Here is a 19,355-nt window from a genome sequence, read left to right on the forward strand (position 1 = left end):
TCGGCCTTGTCCCACCAGACTCGATAGGCCCCGGAATTTGGCGGTGGAGGAACGGACCCGGTCGATGGTGGGGAGCGTGATCTTGAGAAAGGGTTAGGGATAGCGAGTCTCGATAAAAACAGCGTCGATTTGTACACGCGTATCGCGAGCGCGCATTTCCGTGTGTACGCGACACCAAGGCACGAATCTAGTCGGAAGAAACCCACGAGGGTGTGTTCGGTGGCAAAAGCAAGAAGCAAAAAGCACTACCGAAACGGACGATTTCCTAGGGCCTGTGCAACGGCCAATCATGAGCCCCGACCTTCGGCCTTCGGCCGTCGGTCGTCGCGTCGTCGGAGCGTTTCGGCTCGAAGAGGGACCGTTTTGGGCGTGTCCTCGTCTCAGTTCCCTCTCGATCTCCATCGTGGCTAAGTATACTTACGCGCTGTGTTTAACGAGGCTTTAACGAAGACAAAGGGACCGCCGAGCGAAACAGCGGGACAAAAGCGAGACGGCCGGACCGGTGAACCGAGTTTCTATCGCCGCTGAGGAAAGAAAGCCCGAGCCGCGGAGAATGTCGTCGTTCGAATCCGTGGTTAATTGCATCATTCTGGTCTGTTTGCCGGTGATCTTCGCCGTGCTGTTGGGGGACGAGCAGGAGACAACGGTCTCGAACACCCAAGATTCCACGGGCGTCGAGCAGCGTGCTCCCTTCTCGAAGAATGTCAGTGCCTACAATTGCTCCGCGCCCTGCCACGCTTCTTATCCGTGCCACGACGAGCTTCGTTGTCATCGCCATTGTCGCAACCTGCTGGTGCAAGGGATGATTTGCTCGTGCGACCTCGACGCGCACCGGCCGCCGTTGCGCGACGACTACCTGATCACGCCTGGCATCGGCATGCACAAATTCCACAGCAGATCGGTCACGTGGAACGACGCGCGAAGGACGTGCTACGACGAGGGCGGTCATCTGGCCATCATAAATTCCAACGCCGAGGCTGGCGTAAGTTCCGATCTTTCCTTTTTCTCGCGCCACGTTTTTACCGACGCGCAACAGTATTCCGTGGGATACGAGTTACGACAACGTATTTCTTCGGGAAAAGTGTTGTTCCTCGAAAACATCGGGGAGTCGTCGGCGAGTTTTCTTTGGCTATTTGCCGCGATAAGAATCGACTAGGAACCGGCCGTGCCTCTCGCTCCCGAAAATCGCCCCCGATTAATTCGCGGACCGAGCGTGGAGGGCCGGTGCGTTTCATTTTACGGGGTCGTTCCGGCCCGAATTAACCGTGTCAGCGATTTATATTTCGCTCTTTGAGCCATCGCAGACGCCATTAGCGCTCGCGAAACGGCGCTGCGCGGCGACGGCGGCGGCGGCGGCGTTGGCCCGTTGAAAGAGCGATTAATGGTAGCTCGATTAAAAGCGTCAGATAGTGTCACTCGGTCGACGCCCCCTTCTCTTCTCTTCACTCCTCTCCCCGTCGCCCCCGCCGCGCCTTCTCTTCTTTTTTTTTTGCACAGCCACGGCGCGTCTCTGTCTCTCTGCCGCAGGTGTTAACGGCGATATTTAATCGAGCGAGTTCATCGGTGAAGGGTGCAGCGTACCCGGACGAAGCTTTCCTCGGCATACACGACCTCTACGCGGAGGGCAATTGGGTGACCATCCTCGGCGATACGTTGGCAAAGACCGGCTTCAGCACTTGGAGCGAGAGATGGGGCGGACAGCCGGATAACGGGGGTGGAAATCAGAACTGCGGAGCTTACCTCAGGGAGGGCACGCTCGACGACGTACACTGCGAGGCGCGCTATCCCTTCTTCTGCGAGATACCCCTAGTCAGCCTCGCCTAACGGCTCTCAGGATCCTCCGACTAGGTCAGAACCACCGACGTAAGATCAACGGCGACGCACTCCGTAGCGTTCCTAATGCGAAGAAAATGCTCGGACAGGAGAAGCTTCCGCAGTCGACTCGCAGTCGATGCGGCCAGTTTTCATCTCGCGGTCAGATTCGCGGCTTACCAGCTGCAAGATGATGGCGAACCGAAACGCGCGGTCCTTCGAAGACGTTTCCACCACCTTGTTGCATCGATCCCGTTCACCAATTTACTCGTTCGCGGTTTATTACACGCGTCGACTACACGGGATATCACGATTTCTCCATTTACGAGCGGGTGTAATCGTGACCCGAAAGCATTAACGGCGCGTCGATTGTTAGAACGGTCCACAAATAACGCTGTTTCCCTCGGCTTCGCGTACTTCGCGCCGCCCCGCGTCGTATCGTGTGTACGTGATCGCCGCGTTTGGGGCCATTACGTTCCGCGGAAGAGAGAAGGACTCGTTTCGCCGGCGAATTTTCCCTCCGACGACCGATTATTACGACCCGTTTTGGGCACGGGCACGCACAATGCCGCGCAAGAACTGATTCATGTTGGCAGTTAGGGCGTGGCGTGTCCGTCTCTTCTCGAGTCCCCGACCGGGAGACTCGACTCTCGGCGCGTCCAACGCGATAAAAAATGCCGTAGCTCGACCCGGACTCGCTCGGTCGAGCAGTCCGGGGATCGGTTCGCTTCCGCAGTCGAGTCTTCGACGATCGGTTTTCCACCGTGGAGGGAAAATTAATGTTGGAATTTATTCGACCTCCTCCTCTCCCCGCCCCCTCTCCCCGATAACAGAAATTACAGCGATTCGGTGATTTTCCCGCAGCGGTCCGTCTTCGCGATCGATAGAATTTGTCCGTTCCCGGAATCGACTTTGCTCTTTGCTCCGTTATTTTTCGTCTCGCCGCGTGTCGGTGCGCGCCGTTCGCCTTCGAAGTATCTTTAATGGTGTTTCTACTTACAGGAGAAGACGGAAGCTGGCTCTCGAACGTTTCTAATGCAGTGCAAACAACTCCGGGAACAAGAGCGGAGGAACGAGACCAACGAACGGGGCGGCCGTATCGATTTTATTCCCACGACTCCTATCAATGCCATATTTCTGTCTTCCTTCCTTCCCCCAACACCCCCTCTTTTTTTTTTACTCTTTCTCGATTGTACGTTGCAACGAAATAAAGGGAGAAAGATCGATAGCCGGCTGTTCGAGCATGCTTGTTCCTCTCGTTCGGAGTCCATTTATTTCGCGGTCAATTTATTTTCTAATTAAAGTTCGCCGGAGATGCGCCGCGCCGGGAATGTTTCTCGTCATCGAGAATACTCGCGCCTTCGCTCGGTTCGTCGTTAAATATTGCACCGTGCATCGGAGAAACGTTGATCTCGACGAGCACCGTGTCTCCGCGTTGGCTCTATCGGGAACGTGTCGCGGTCATGGAACAAGGTGCGATACGAAAACGTGGACACGCGGCCCGACGTTTCGCGAACCGATAACGTCGGAACGATTGAAAAACCGAATTGTTCGGCGCGAGAACGTTATCGGTCGACGGCTCTTATCGTTGCAGTATTTTTCTCGTATCCTAAGAAACCGCGGAAGAGACACGCCTCTGTTCGCTGCTAATTACGATTCCAGATTTCTAAGAAGCTCTTCGTCTTTCTACGGTGGTTCCGCGACGGCCGCTCCGATCGATCCAGCATCATGGTTTCGCCCGAAATTCTTCGAAAGATTCGCAAATTTGTCCGTTCGACGGCGCCTCGGGGAGCGCGAACGCGTAAAACCAGATAAGGCTTCTATAAACAAGCGGGCGATAACGCGTCCTGATTTTTCGATCGGGCAAGGAACGACTGGTCGGCTAATTGAGGAAGGCTTGGAAAAAGTGCACGGCACCGCGGAGAACGAGCACAGGGGCATCTTGCGTAACGGTCTAACGATTTGGTACATAAATAGTGCTGACAAAACGCGCCGCTGCATTCGCGGATTCAAACCGATTCCATCACCCAAGTCCGAGACAGCGCGCGGAAGGTGTTACGAAGATGTCCAATTCCTTCGTCGATCGCGTTATCCTGGTGATCGGGATGATGGTCATCTTCGACCCGTTGTCCTCCCGATCGGCTCCGGCACCGAACCCGTACTCCCTGTGGAACAGTCGTTGCTACAAGCTGCACACGAAGATCGAGAACTGGGCCCGGGCGCGGAGAGCCTGCATCCTGGAAGGCGCTCATTTGGTCGTCATCAACAATAAGGAGGAAGCCGACGTAAGATCCGATTCTGCTCACAGGCCTTTTCGTTGAAACGCTCGGCAATTTCTTTTTAAATAATGCCGACGTCTCTTTTCTGCGATGCGAGGTTACGATCGACGTCGCGCCGGAAGCACCTTGGAACGATCTCGAAGACGAGAACATCATTTTTCTAGTCGTTCCAAGGTCGCGGTTGTTCGCCATTTTCCGCGGAAATCGCCGAAAGCTCCTATGACGGTATCGCGTCTCGTTTCCAGATGTTGAAGGGAAAGTTTCACGAGAAAGACGAAGCCGTGGGGGCGAGTTGCCAGGACGCCGTCTTCGTGGGTATACACGACCAGTTCGACGAACGCGATTGGGTCACCATCTTCGACGAACCCATCGCCACCGTGTTCAACGAGTGGTCCGACAAGTGGGGCGTACAGCCCGACAATTTTGGCGGCCATCAAAACTGCGGCACTTTGTATCGGGACGGCAAGCTGAACGACGTGCCTTGCACCATGAAACTTCCCTTCTTCTGCGAAAAGGAATCGACCGATGACATCTGTTCTTGATCTTCCTGGACCTTCTTTGCATATAAATCGTAAACGCTTGGCACATTCGGTGCCATATTCGTTGTTAGACCCGGACGGCGCTGCGTTTCGAACGATCGTTGATTATAGAATTGCTGTACCTCGATCTTCCGTCGAATAAAATGAAATAAACGAGACAGTTCCTAGGACAAGAGTTTGTTTTAGTCGCTTCGGTCGAGTTCGACGCGTCGGACGACCGAGGAGACGGCGGGATCGGCCGACGGTCGCAGCGAAGTAGAATTAATTTCTGGAAATCTAGTTGTACACCGATAATCGCGCGACCTCACGATCTCTCGCCGCTGCTTGTTGACTTTGTTGCTATCTGCTCCGAGATACGACTCCGGATAATATCGCGCGACCTTCGAGCGACGAACGATCGACACGGTTAATCTCGAACGCTCCAGCGATACGGACGATCGTCCTTGGCTCTCGTTGCCGTTGCAATTTTCAGCTTGCTCTCGTCGTACCCTCGTATTTTCGGAGCCGCAGTTTACGAGCGCCGTTACAGCGAGGATCGCGAGTTCCTTTCTTTTCAGCTACGTTGACACGCCGTTCGAACGCGACGTTGGGAGATTCTATTCGATGACGCGCGTATCAGGAACAGATGAACCGTGTCCACCGTACGTGGACGGAATCGAGTAAACCCGGCCGCTAAACCGGGAGGCGAGAATTTTCAAGCCGTCGCAATGGATTTCATCGAAATTGGCTATCGCCGCGCGGCGCGCATTCCGATAGCTGCTGCACGCAGTTGCATTTAATTAAACGCAGAACGAATCGTTCGCGTACTTATCGTCGGGCCTCTACGAATTCGTTCATCGGAGAAACCCCGACGAGTTTCGCCCGGATTTGAAACTCAAACGATATCGCCTATCGACGAGATAATATAAAACTGCCATAAAATCGGCCAACGAGTAACGAGTTACGACGTTTCGTTCTTCGGAACTTTGCAACCGCCTAAGACCTAAGAGAACTTCTCGCCGCCAGACCAGGGATTCTCAATTTGTATTCCGCGGGAGCCTGGGATTCGACCGATGAAATGTCCACCGTGAAATCAGCTCGGCTCTCGAGTTCTGTAATTTCTCGTCGACAAAAAAGTCTTATCCGTGCCTGCAGCATTAAGTCGCGCTTCGAGCTAGTCGGGCCTCTCCGCGAAAAGACGCGTATCTATCGAGGCGATCCAATTTTTCGATCGAGTAGAACGCAAACCGAAGAGGCGTTATTAAGGTCGTTGGAGCGTTCCATCGAAAAAGTACGATAGAGTATCTATCGAGGTCGAGCCGTGACAAATTCTAAAACTGTCCGATCGCGACTGTAGACTGTGGACCGTGCAGATTGTGCACAATACGCGACCGTGAATGCCGCCGACACAGATCGGGACAACAGGGTTCGAGAGTTTGAATAGTCTCCGTCTCTCCGGACGCTCGATTCTCGAGAGGAAGGGAAGGTATCTCGTCGTTGTTGGTTCGATCTTGGCACGCGATCCGTTTTAAACGGTGTCCCGGCAAAGGGTAACGGGGACCTTCAGGCGAGACCGAAGCTTTCCGCGGACGGATCCGGACGGTAATTCGCGCTATTAAAACGGGCGGGATCCGAGCCGAGTGAATTTTTTCGCGAACGCGGTGCCTCCAGTCTCGAGAAACGCGCAGGACGTGCTCGCGGCCCGCGGTAGTTTGCACAAGATTTGCGTGGGAGAGATGGAACGCTGCGAGAGGGTCGCCAGGACGAGAGCTCGGTCATCCGGTTATCATAAATTCCGAGAGCGGAGTCGCCGCGTCGCGAGTTCGAATAACTCGTTTTCTTCCGCTTTGTCTGCGACGGACTGCCTCGGAGAGCTCCCGAGTCATTACCTTTTCCACAGCCACTCGACTCGTCATGGATTTCTATGTTTCACCGAGATATTTTATCAAGGATCTCTCGCTGTTCCATTCTTCCCGCTTCTCGTTTCTTGAAAATATCGCTCGATCGCCGCAGATTTCGCGCATTCGTGTTCGCATTCCCTTTGAGACTCGCGGCGCACGCGAATGGTGCACATTTTCCATTCAAAATGCAAACATTCTTGCGTTTTCCAGTTTCCCCGAGCAACGAGACCAGCTTTTCTCGGCTTAACCTTTTAGGCCCGACGCGCCACTATAGTGGCTTCCGCGGATGTCATCTTTCTGGACGACGCGCCACTATAGTGACTTGCTGTAGTAACTCACTTGCTCATCGTTTGTACCAAATAATCGTCTTCATATGCATTGTTTCACACTTTTTTTTTTCACTTTTGTCTTCACATCGATTTACAACAGTCTACAGGGTGTTCCAAAAATGTCTCGCAATCCGGAAATGGCGGTTCCTCGGATCATTTGAAGCAACTTCTTCCTTTACAAAAATTTTCTCCGAGGCACCGTTAACGAGTTATTAACGAAAAACAGTGACCAATAAGAATCGAGTACGGCTGACGCGAGGCGGCCCAGCCAATCAGCGCACGAAGCCCAGTTCCGCTCATTGGCTCGATCGCCTCGCGTCAGCCGAGCTCGCCTCTCATTGGTCACAGTTTTTCGTTAATAACTCGTTAACGGTGCCTCGGAGAACATTTTTGTAAAGGAAAAAGTTGCTTCAAATGACCCGAGGAACCCGCCACTTTCGGATTGCGAGACATTTTTGGGACATCCTGTGTATACAGACAGAATATACAGTATCAGACTGCCGTCCAAAGAAATAGCCTCGCGCAGAATTCAGCCGTACCTAAAAGGTTAATCTCCGCGAGCCGATGCACTAAAATTGATATTTCCACAAAGATCTGCAGTACGGTCACGGTATGCGCCGGTCGAAAGGAGAACGTTCGAGGCACTGCCAAGAAAAACCCCGAGGGAACATAATTCTTTATTAGCTTCGCTCGCGTTTCGAACTCGATCGAATCTCGTTTGCGCATCGGCGTTCGACGATTTCATTCCGAATCGTTTGTCCCCTATTTACCTACAATTCCTTATTAAATTTGTCCGGATTCGATAATAATTGTTGCAAGATAGAAGCCTGCTTCCGATACAAGCAGACAGGGATTACCGTGAGTTCGAACGAGCGTCTCGATTTTCTAGAAGAAGCAGCCTCGAGCGCAAAAGGATAATTACGAGTTTTTAAGTAACAGACGTTTGAACTTTCTCCTCGTTCGACGTGGCTCGTTCCCGGGTTAGGCCGTGAAATTTCGGCGCGAGATCGAAACGCAATCTCGACCCGAGTCCCGAAACGAGACCCTCGAAACCGGAAATCGTTTCCGTTCGATCCGTCCCAAGGAACTTTCGACCGTGCGAATCGTCGAATTAAAAGCGTCGCCGAATTCTATTTCGCCGCTAACACCCAGCGGCCGGGAAAGGAGGGACTTTCGTGATTCTATTAACCCTTTTACCGTTTTACCGGAGAGTTTAGATAAGAGCCCGCAACAATGCGGCCGTTCGGCGAATCGCGTGGCGCGGCGAATCGCGGCTATTTGCTGGCGAGTCACGCGCTCGAGGGGAACGGGCTACAAATATTCTTTTATTTCGCGAAACAAGTTCCGCGCGCGCCCGGATTCGAACTGTATCGCGCGAAATGATACGTGCCCCGAAACCGGACTCGTGCCGATTCTTACCGGAGGTGTTCGAGAGATGTTTGCGCGGCGAAACACGAGGATGCCGTGCCGTTGGATCGGCTTCCCCGTAACCGATCGTCGCACGGCGGAGCATTTCGCCTCGAGAGCCGCGGTCGACGCGGTTTTCGGAGAACAAAGGTACTTGGGAATGAAACGATACCATTATTTGGAACATGCTCGCGAACAAATTCCACGGGATAACGAATTTACGAAATTATTCGACCGAATGCGGCACGTTTGAAACGCGGCAGCCAAAGGGTGAAACGGGTCACCGGTGACCCAGCATCGACGACACGGAGATGCTCGATCGAGCGTGGATTTTTATCGGCACGCGCGATTACTTTAACGAGGTCGAAACGGCTGAAGCACCGGGCACGACGACTGCAACTGCAACAACCGCGCGTGGTTTCGGATAACGAGGGTGGAGGACATTTTTCCGAGGGTGGGCGACGGTCATTGCGATGCAGAGCATGCCTCTGTCCGCGAGACACCGTTCTCGTGGAACACGGTGACGCGACGGAGCCCCATTCCGCGCGACTACAGGTCGCAAGAAATTATTCGGTATCAACGGCGGGAGCATGCTAGTCGAGAGAAAAAGAGAGAAAGAGAGAGAGAGAGAGAGCTAGCTCGTGAAATTCTTTTCGGTGCACTCAGAGGATTGTATCGCGTCCCAGTCCCAGCCCCAGGTACAGCTTACGCACAGATGGGACCACGTTAACTGCTCCAGGACATATTGGACCGCGCGCTGCAGTTCTTGCATCCGAGCAGCTATTCGAATACGAAATTTTCGATTTTTAGAGAATCCTCGATATTCGGTCGCTGAGAGTAAATATTGTATAACGGAAGAACGTTAACCGGAGCGTGTTGCAAACCGAATTCGAATAGTCATTTCTGATATCGATGCAGCGAAAGGCGCGCGGAAACGAGAACGTGGATAAAACAATTTGTATCTTACCTAGAAGTCCGCAGCCTCGCGATTACGGGCACGCATTCGAAGAGTCGTGTTCTAAGATCGTTTCAAATGATTTCCGATAACGGTTGTAAAGATCGGATAGAGTTATCTCGTTTTATTTCTGAATAGATTCTAAATAGATTCTGAACGAAATCCCGTCGAGGAACGGGCGTGAAGGTTGGTCGCCGAAGAAATTAGGTGAAGAATTCCGTGTCGAAACTTCGCGAAGCAATTACGGAAAACGCGAGGGCACGGTTCGGCCCCGACATCTGGAAGCCCGCTAGTCCACGAGTGTCAGAAACGATTCTCGTTCGCGAAAAGTGTATTCTCGTTCGAGTGTGCTTCAGGTGCGTCGCAATATCCTCGTCCGAGGTTCCCTCGTCACACCGCGCCGGCTCTTTCCGAGTTACGAACTTCAATGGGGACGATGACTTCATCTGGTTATGCGATTAAAAGCGGTATCAATTCGACGCGTTCGCGTTATATCGAGAACTCGACGCGCACTCGGAGCTCGCGTTCGCGTTCGCTTTCGCGTTCGGGCTCGGGCTCGGGCTCGGGGCGTATAGAAATCGCAGTCGACACTCGTCGATCCAACATACTGTTAACTAACATGGTCCTTTCAAAAGGGGCAGCTCTCGGAACTCAGTTAGGGGAGCAGGAAGTGCTTCAACTCTGATTCAATTTCCGTGTGTTGCACTTTAAAAATCAGCATGCCATCGCAAAGTCTGCTCGCTCATAAGTGGCTAATTTACGAGTAGCTGTTAGGGAAGGTCTACAGAAGTTTACCGTGTTTCCCGAACTTCCGTACTTTTTTCTTTCACCGACGAATCGAATAAATAAATCGTTCGAGCCGTGTCCCGTTTATTTCGGAGGCGGGCCGACGTCCGTTTCCTTTGCCGATACGACGTTTCCCGCTTCGAAACGACAACCTCGATGCTCCTTCTGTCCGGTCTCTTCTTATTCCCTGCATCTTGTCGCTCGTTATTCCATTCGAAGTATTTTTAATTGTGTTTCCGCTCGCGAGCCTGGAGGAAAAATGCCTCGAGAGCCATTCTGCGCGACTGGAAACATCTCGGGACTCGAGACAGAGAACGGACGACGCTGCACGGTCGTGAAAAACGCGAGAAACGCGAAAATCGCGGAACGCCTGAAAATCGGCGAAATCAAATTCGAAATGCCGATGATTAAATTTTTCCTGTTGCATTAAAATAACTCTGCGGCACGATTTTCTCGAATCGAATTGTCTGGCTTGCAAATACGACGCTACTTATTTTACATGAATCAGTTTGGTGTACCGTCTAGAAAATACGATAGCTCGGGAATAAATCAGAAAGAAGTCCGGCCCCAAGGAAAAATAATAGCTTTCGAAGCCGTACGGATCCGCGGAAGATAATTGGCCGGGCTTTAATTTAGAAAAAGAATTGGTATCGAGTCGAGTTTCTCTCGACGCGGAGCGGCGCGACGGCACGTTTTCCAAAGAAATAAAAAGCGAAGCGAAAATTGAAGGCGCAACGATGATAATTCGAGCATCTTCGTTCCTCGAGGGCGTCCATTTATTGCTCGGTCAATTTATTTTCTAATTAAACTTTCCGGGAAAGCTTTCTAAACATTCCCGGCGATGCGATGGAATTCTATATAGACGGAGTTGACGGCACTCCAGGCCGGTCTATTATTTCAGAGGGCCGGCCCAGGGAAACGAAGTTGGCCGATAGTTCGAGCGAAATAAAATTTATTTCTCGAAAGATGCGCCGCCGATATCGCGGCGGCGAGGTTAGCGATGTCGCAAAATCGGTGAACGCGACGCGCTCCGACCTCCCGTGATTTATCCGGCAATAGTTGGCAACTGCTAAAAAATTTCAAAATTCTCTCTTTCCCCCTCCCCGTCTACGTCGCCGCTTCATCCGTTGCTTTTATCGGCGATAAATCAAACTTGCCGAAGAATTACGCGAAGTCGCGAAGATTGTAATTTAGCCCGGCGCACCTTCGAGATGTCGTCGCTGATCGTTGCGCAAGACTCGCAGCTGATGATGCTGGAGCTAGCCGTGGAAAATGTGAGTACATTGTTAACCCCTTTGCCGCTCGGAGCATCGTCTCGCCTCTCGATCGAGACGCGCGCGAGCTTCGTAGAAAATAGGACTCGCTTATCAAAGAGAATAATCCGGCGTCGTTCGCGCGTTCGTTCGCGATCGATCGGACCGGGTTGCACGGTTAACGAGGGACTTCGACGCAACATTTGTATCGAAACATTTTCGGTCGTGAAAACTGCGACGGGCGCGGAACGCGGCGATAAAAGGAGAAACGCGACGCGTTGCTCGTTGCAAAGTGCACTTTAGACGAGAGTCCGGCGTTAAAACTTGCCACTCTTTTTTCGACCATTGTCTCCGGCGTCGCAAAAAGAGATGTTCATTTCGAAGAAAACCCGCTCGGCCCGGCGACCTTTTATATTAGAAGGCGACGCGTCGTTTTACGGGCTCGAAACTTTTACGATACCCTGTCTATCAAACTGCCGGGGCGCATATACGTAGCTTTATCGGATTTCGCACCGATAGCAAACGAACTTTCCGTGCGTGCGAGCATGCATTCGACGTTGTATTCACGTTGCGAACAAGAATTTCCTGCCGTATTTTCTTCGAGCTCGACGAGAAAAGCGCGTCCGCGTGGACGATGCGTTAACAAATTATTTCAACTTATTTTCATCGGGGTAATTGCACCGGAACGGCGCGACGAAGACGAAGATCTTCAACGCGATCTTGCCGAACATAAAAATGTTGTTCGCGAGCGGCGCGTGCTGCTTCATTAGAACCGAAGATTCCGCTTTCCCGCGGCCGCGATTTCGCAATCACAATTATCGTGGACGCGCGGCGAATTCAACGTAGAATCTCGGACAAATCGGCGCAGGGATTTAATATAACCGCAAGAACGAACGTGGAATAACTGTTTTAAACTCTGCGGTGGTCGTTTGCATTTGTAGAATTTCAACCGGAGAGAAGCAGAGCTTCGGTTTCTCCCTTCACTTTGAAATAGGAAAAGGATCGCCGGAGAAACCGAGCCAAAGGGAGCGAGAGCCGATACTTTGCCCTTTAATACGAGCACGGGCAGAAACGTTGTTAGATTTTCTTACACCGAGTTACCAGAGTTCGAAGATCGAAAACTTCTCGGTCTTAACTCGGCGTTCTTTAATCTCGCGACCCAACGAAGTCTGAAATGTTTTAATCGGTGCAGACACCGTCGCTAATAACAGATATATAGTCTTCGCGCGACAAGAAGGCACCTTTGCGTTCGCGTTCCCCCTCTTCCCAGCTGCCCCACTGCCGTCGCTATCGTCGCGCGAGGACCATACTTGGAACGTTTCGCGTACGATATTGACGGGTCGTGTACATATTTCGGCAGCTTTATATGCCGTGGACGAGCCTGTTCGACAAGGCTCTGCTGAAGAAGACGATCGTAATGTTCCGTATGCTGGACGACGAGTGGGTAACGATGGCGCCTAATCGCAGCGACTACAGATCCTACCGGGGCTCGAACTACGAGACCGAGCGGTTCTACGGCGGGAAATCGGTGGTGTTCGCGGTCCCGGAGAAGTGCCTGGAGAAACCGGTGAAGGCGGTGGAGCTTCAGATTTACGTGTACAAACAGGTGTCCAAGTTTTTCGAGCTGGAACGCCGGCAGAATTTCGGTTACGCAGTTGTCAGCGTGGACGGGCTGCTTAACGGCATTATCAAGGATCTGAGCGAGAGAAAAGAGCTGGAAGGGTACTTTTCCAGTGACCTGAACCGGGAGCCTGTATCAAGGTGAACGTATTTAAATACGCGAGCCTGGCGTTTATGCAAATGCGCCGGCGAAACGGATTACCCCGACGGCGAATGTTACCCCGGCCACGGTTAATGTAATTTAAAAAACCGCTGTACCGTGCCCCGGCCGCATTAGTCCGAGACTCGGAACTCGGAACTCGGAACTCGGGACGTCGGGACCCGATTCGGCCCGTTCTCCGTTCTCCGTTCGTTCGTATCGGAGATCCGTCCGTTGTCCGACCCGTATCCACGAAATTTTCTGCCCCCTGCAGCGGAAAACAGAGGGAAAAAAATGAACCGGCGCGTTGTTCCGTTTCACCCTGTTTCACTCTGTTTCACCCTGTTTCGGCCCGCTCGAATTGGTAAGCTAACGGATAGATTTAAAAAACAAAGTGTTTGCACGTCCCACTTTCTGTTAGATTCACGCAAACACCCGTCCCCGGCGGTAACCTTTTTGCAAGTTAAATCCCGCTGCACTTTCGAAATACCGAGATACATATTATACCAGCAAATCCCACTTCGACGCATCCGCGCTGTTCTGTTTGATACACCCGCGTGATTAATTACACGAGCCGATTCGAATACACAGCGTTGGCCCGTTCTTCGCGGACGCTGGCAAATATACACTCGGTGATTTACAATGTCCGTCGACTAATTAGCGGACTCGCGTTCGCGTTCCCGGGGCTCTCGAAAGACGAATTTCAAGCTTTTCGAAATTTTGCTCGGCCAAGTTGAATTCCGACACGTAGGTTCGCTTCGAGGTTCGCTCGTCCTCGGCCGTTACGCGCGAAAACTTTGACGGAGTTTCACGCGGAACGAGGATTTAATTCACGCGAGGCCAAGACGCGCCTTGACAAAGCAGTTTCCTCGGATCTCTTTCCAACTTACTTTTCTAATCGTAATCGGAACGGAGATATCCGCGTTCCAGTCTTCCAGCGTGTATAGCGTTCCGACCGTTTCACCGTTTCTAAAGTCTAAAAGGGATCGGATTTCCATACGAGGGGTGGAAGAGGCGCGGAACGATTTCGAAAGAATCCAACATGCGGTTCTCTCGTCGCCGACGGCTCGAGTTCTGCTCTAGAATTTTCGAGAGATCCATTTTCCTTCGTTCCGCACGTTCGAGGTATGTATTTTCTTGCAGGAACGTGCCCGCCGAAGGTTACACTGTCCGACAAAAATCAAACTTTTTTCTGATTTCGAATCGATCGTTTGCCGTCGCGATGGACGTTTCGCGGGTCTTCACGGCATCCGCGATACTTGCGAAACCCAAGCTGGCTCGGGATTAGACTGTCGACGGACAATTTTGAGGTAATATTTCATCGAGAAGATTCGTTATATTCGACGCTCCCGTTCGATGTTCCAATATTCCTAAGTTTAGAAAGCGGTATTCGTTGAATCGTAAAATAGAAAATCGATCGAGACGATTTAAACGCGTATCGAGATAATATCTCCCTAATTGATGCCCAAATTGAGCACAAAAATTGACAATTTGGGAAGAGGAGATACGATTATTCGAGCCTTGCGCCCCGTTTTTATAATCGTTGACAACACTGTCCGACAAAATCAAACTTTTTTTCTGATTTCCTATAGCCACTATGAAATTCTCGGAGAGCTTCACTTCCCGATCAAGGATCCGAAAACCGAATTGCTCCATCACTCTCAGTTTTTGAGAAAAACGAACTTTTGTAAAAACCTAAAATTTTCGAAAAAAATTTGATATGGCATGAAAAGTACAAACGCTAGAAAGTTCTCATCGGTCTGAAAAGATAGAGGAAAGTTTTCCGAATATAGTGGCATACAATTTATTAATTGTTTTTGGACCTAAATAACTATAAATTAATGTCAAAGTTCAAAAAAGTGTCGACGTGCGCAGCTTCTCCGCAATATGTTTGTATTTTTACGAAAAGTTCTTTGTTCAGCACGAAAACTCTACCCAGGATCGGGTTCTGTAGACATTTCTGAAGAAGAAACGGCCCGATAGAAGCGTCGGAACAATGTACATTTTGAGTAGGCCGAGAAAATGTTCGTCGGCAACATGTACACGATGTTTTGGCGCCATGTGCTTCGCTGCTCACTTCTCTCTGCCCGACAGGGCCGAAGCTATACGTAATCAACACCGATGGAGGGATCCAATGGGGTACCCACTTAGCGTGTGGGACGTGCTACTTTGAATTTTTTTAGTACTTCAATGTGCTGTCTTCTTTTACATATTTCTGTGGATAATAATCACCAAACTGTGAATCATAAATTAAAAAGTACGAAAAACATGGTTTTAGGAATATAGAAGTAAGATTATTAATTTTCAAATGGAGAAGTAATAAAAGAAATATAATGAACGAAAATGTTCATTTTATTCTGAATTTGTTCGAATTACAAGTATATCATGTATACAGTTATCATTTAAATTATAGCGATAATACGATCATGAATAAATAATCATTTTCAAAACGTTAAACTTCTTGAAACATATTGTTAAATATATATTTAAATATTTATTTAATTATATGGCGTAGAAGTCAAAATTATACTAGTGTTAGAATATTTTCGTTACACACTGCAAATACTCTGATGTGATTTTTTTCGTGAAATATATTATAGCTTGGTGATTATTAGCCACAGAAATATGTAAACAAAAAACAGAACATTGAAGTACTAAAAAAAATACAAATATTATTTACGAAAAGTGGGTGCCCCATTGGATCCCTCCATCGGTGTTGATTACGCATAGCTTCGGCCCTGTCGGACAGAGAGAAGCGAGCTGCGAAAGATATGGCGGCAAAACGTCGTGTACATGTTGCCGTCGATCATTTTCTCGATCTATTCGAAATGTATATCGTTCCGACACTTTTACCGGGCCGTTTCTTCTTCAGAAATGTCTGCAAAATTCGATCCTGAGTAGAGTTTTTGTGCAGGAGAAACAACTTTTCGTAAAAGTACAAAAATATTGCGCAGAAACTGCGCATGTCGACAATTTTTTAAACTTTGACATTAATTTATTGCTATTTAGGACCAAAACCAATTAATAAATTGCATATCACTATATTCCGGAAACTGTCCTCTATCTTTTATCACCGATTAGAACTTTCTAACGTTTTTACTTTTCATGCAATACCTCATTTTTGTCGAAAATTTTTGGTTTTTACAATAGCTCGTTTTTTTCGAAAACTGAGGGTGATGGAGCAATTCGGTTTTCGGATCCTTGATCGGGGAGTGAAGCTCTACAAGAATTTCATAGTGGCTATAGGAAATCTTTCTCGCCACTTTCTCGAAACGAACAGAAGCCGAAACCGAAACCGATCGAAGCCGCAACCACCACGCTCGTCCGAAAAAGCTGTACCCCCTTTTAAATCCGAAATCATCGGAACATCCGGAACGCTGTCGGCGAATGAAATACTTCCTTTACGTCGAAGTACGAAAGCGCGATTCTTCGAGGAAATCCAGCCATCGCAGTTTCGAGTATTATAGCTGTATAAAAATACACGGTATTCTCGAAGCAGCGGGAAACTCGTACGCGAGAAACCAACGCGAAAGCGTCTTCCAATTTCCAGAAGAAAAATCTCTCGAGCAGCCCCTCGAATCTCGGCTTTGACGGCCGTCGAGGAAACCGTTCCTTTATGCGATTACCAACTGCCACCTTGTTAATTGCTTCCAGCATGTGAAACTTCGGCCAACAAGTTCGTTACCGACGCCGGGGAACATAATTTAGAGGATAACGTTTTATCTTTCCCGGCCAAAGAATGGCGGAGACGCGCGTTGATACGGGTCCGGCAGGAGGAGCGCTCGTAAATCCGCTTTTCCGCGGGAACGAATTAAAGCGAACGCCTCGAGCTGCGGTTACGGCGGTCGCGATTTCTGGCGAACTAACCTAACCGAGTTAATTAGCTCTTAAGCGACCAGTCGTGCTTTGTTTCGTCGTGGAGCGATCGGACGAGTCAGAAATCTCGCTTCGTTGAGAATTAGTCGGTTCCGGGAGCGCGACGCTTCGCAGTCCGAACGAACGGGCCACCGTTTCACGGCGAAAACCCGCGAGTTTCCGTCGCGCTTTCGTCGAGTTCAACGGTTTCGATTCTAAAGATCGTTCCGAACGTTGCAGATCGACTCGCGGGACGTTCCCGTTGCTGGACGAAAACCAACGGGAGACCGAGGCCACCTTGGAGGTCTACGTCCGCGTGAGTTGTCTCGGCAGATGCATCTTGACGGAGACGTACGCGCCGAGGAGCATCCGGAAAGCGTTCTACGCTCGGGAAGAGTCCGACGACTATTACGAGTACCAGTTCCGCGAGTTGTCGTCCGAGGACGTCGAGTCCTACCACTGGGGTAGCGCGACGATCCTGCCTCCTGTGCATCCCGACAGACTGATGTGCAACTGTCGGCTCGAGGAGAAGGAAGAAACCACGCAAACGGCGGAGAAGAGGAGGAAACGGAAGCGCGACGATTACGCGGCTAGACTGGCGCAGGTGAACAGGCTGCTGGCGCTGATGAAGAAGATGCGGGAGAACCGGCCGGAAATCGCGGGACGAGCGGAGGGTCCCAAGAAGGTCTGCCCGACGTCGGACGCGGCGCCCTGCTGTCGCCCACCCGCGCCCTGCGTCCTCGGCTTCTCCTCCTGGCCGACCTCTTGCGAACCGACGACCGTTTGCTGCCTGCCGCCGCCGTCTTCGCCATCCTGCTGGACGTAGAAAGTTCGCGAAGATCCAAAGATGTTTCGCACGGTACTTCCAAGTTAGAAAGCGGTTTGTAGAAAGCGCGAGCAGCCGGCCACCGTAAAGTCCAGATTTGCTTCGCGTTCGGCGGATTTTTCGCGATTCGAACTCTCTTGTTCGATTTCATTCTCGTCGTCTTCTCATCGAGAGTCGTTGCTTCGTCGAGTATGTAAACAGGGACATCGATGAACGAGGAAGCGTGCTCCTCGTTACGCGACTCGCCTAACAAGCGTTCGACGGATCGTTGGAAATCTGTCGGCAAACGGAGCGCGAATGTCGCGTTCGGCAAAAATGTCAGACTCCTCGGAAACGATCCTCCCTAGAAATCGTAAACGGCTCTCTTCGGTTTTCCACCGCGAAGCGGTCAGCCCGCCATTTACACTCCGGCGTTCCCGTTCCAGCGATCGAGCCAATCTCCGTCGAGAGTCAACCGTATAAGACCGAATTTGCATGCAAAGGGAAATCGCGAAGACGTACCGGAGAATCCTCGACGGAGGCGTTTCCCGGCGAAGTCGAGAGAGAGCTCTATCATTGTTCCAGTCGGATCATTCGGAGGTAATCAGGGGAGCCGTGTCCCGGCTTGTTTTACGATCCGTTCGCCCGTCGCGACCGCTCGACTTCCCAAATTGCCGGATCAAATTTTATTCCCTCCTCGAGAGCCGGCACGGTTCTGCTCGAGACTGCGAAAAAATTGAATAACCGGTTCCGCTTGTTGCCGCTGGTTCGTTTATTCGACCGTAGCAGATTTCCAGAATGTATTTAGTCGGCGAGGAAGACGCATTTTCTGCATCCTCGCGAATCTTCGCCGATTCCGACGATATTTATGGAACGAACATCGAGCTCGTACACTTCCCAAGTAGATAAATAAATAAATTAATAGTTCGCGAAACTTTCTGTAGGAAGAAAAAACGATGCTCGCCTTACCGACCGATTCTCGTAAATTCGATTTTCCAGATAACCGCGACGACGTCCGTTTCCCGGCTGCTGAGAGCGCGAAGAAGAGGCGTCCCGTACGCGAGAATTTCCTCGAATTTCCATCCGCGCCTCGCGGACCCGCGCGATAATCTCGTTCGCACGACGGGACGTCGGCCGTCTGCGCCGTCGTCTTTCCAGAAGCTTCGTCTCAGGTTTTTTCAAGGCATCCCGACGCGTTCCGCTCGCCGTGGCAGCTCGATATTCACTTCGCGTCGAGTATTCCGATATTCCATGCAATTGAAAGCCGGCGGAGTTTTGCATTTTGATTACGGGCCTCTCGTCCCGAACCGAATCGAATCGCTCGGCGAGCACGCAAAGTCCTCCGCGCGCTTCGTTTTCCATCGGCGGCCACGGCGCGCGGTGGACCGGCTATTTCATCGCAGGCGGCATTAGGCGAGATTCGGATCTCGCGAGGATCTCCGTGGACCGACTTATCCGCGAATCGAGTCGACGCCTCGCCCGCTTCCGGCGTCGATTGTCCAAACATTCGATAAATTTGAATAACGTGAATCAGTCGGAAATAAATACGTGAACGTTCAACTTCATTGCGAACGCCTCTTCGTTCTTCTTAATTTCTTAAATTCTTAATTTACTAACAATAGGCGTGGACGAAAGTAGCGCCTTGAAAACGGTGCGCAGAGTATTAATTTTAAAGTCGTTGAAATTTGTTCGATTT

General features: G+C 50.8%; 3 protein-coding genes across 5 annotated transcripts in view; 2 read left to right on the forward strand and 1 right to left on the reverse strand.

Annotated features, from left to right (window-relative positions):
* Fstl5 (follistatin-like 5) overlaps positions 1 to 19,355 on the reverse strand; it is a 97,970-nt gene that overhangs the window by 44,220 nt on the left and 34,395 nt on the right. The window lies entirely within an intron of this gene.
* Positions 388 to 4,788, forward strand: LOC117225762 (uncharacterized). The gene is made up of 5 exons (XM_076526361.1): positions 388 to 982; positions 1,528 to 1,809; positions 2,815 to 2,908; positions 3,790 to 4,097; positions 4,337 to 4,788. Exons 1-5 carry the CDS (start codon positions 554 to 556, stop codon positions 4,631 to 4,633), a joined length of 1,410 nt encoding a protein of 469 aa, XP_076382476.1. The 5' UTR covers positions 388 to 553; the 3' UTR covers positions 4,634 to 4,788.
* Positions 10,959 to 19,224, forward strand: LOC117225731 (uncharacterized). The gene is made up of 5 exons (XM_033479462.2): positions 10,959 to 11,261; positions 12,601 to 13,001; positions 17,095 to 17,713; positions 18,106 to 18,259; positions 18,659 to 19,224. The coding sequence occupies exons 1-3, from the start codon at positions 11,199 to 11,201 to the stop codon at positions 17,678 to 17,680; spliced, it is 1,050 nt and encodes a 349-aa protein (XP_033335353.1). The 5' UTR covers positions 10,959 to 11,198; the 3' UTR covers positions 17,681 to 17,713; positions 18,106 to 18,259; positions 18,659 to 19,224.

The sequence above is a fragment of the Megalopta genalis genome, chromosome 14 (genome assembly GCF_051020955.1).
Source record: "Megalopta genalis isolate 19385.01 chromosome 14, iyMegGena1_principal, whole genome shotgun sequence".
In the NCBI taxonomy this organism is placed as follows: domain Eukaryota; kingdom Metazoa; phylum Arthropoda; class Insecta; order Hymenoptera; family Halictidae; genus Megalopta; species Megalopta genalis.

Bases quoted from the DNA above. Each gene is read 5' to 3' on its own strand.
- LOC117225762 (XM_076526361.1), top strand. From the start codon at position 554: ATGTCGTCGTTCGAATCCGTGGTTAATTGCATCATTCTGGTCTGTTTG. The intron at 1,810-2,814 runs GTCAGCCTCGCC...TTCTACTTACAG, and splicing joins TCTTCTGCGAGATACCCCTA to GAGAAGACGGAAGCTGGCTC. The intron at 2,909-3,789 runs GTATCGATTTTA...GTACATAAATAG, and splicing joins GACCAACGAACGGGGCGGCC to TGCTGACAAAACGCGCCGCT.
- LOC117225731 (XM_033479462.2), top strand. From the start codon at position 11,199: ATGTCGTCGCTGATCGTTGCGCAAGACTCGCAGCTGATGATGCTGGAG. The intron at 11,262-12,600 runs GTGAGTACATTG...ATATTTCGGCAG, and splicing joins TGGAGCTAGCCGTGGAAAAT to CTTTATATGCCGTGGACGAG. The intron at 13,002-17,094 runs GTGAACGTATTT...CGAACGTTGCAG, and splicing joins AACCGGGAGCCTGTATCAAG to ATCGACTCGCGGGACGTTCC.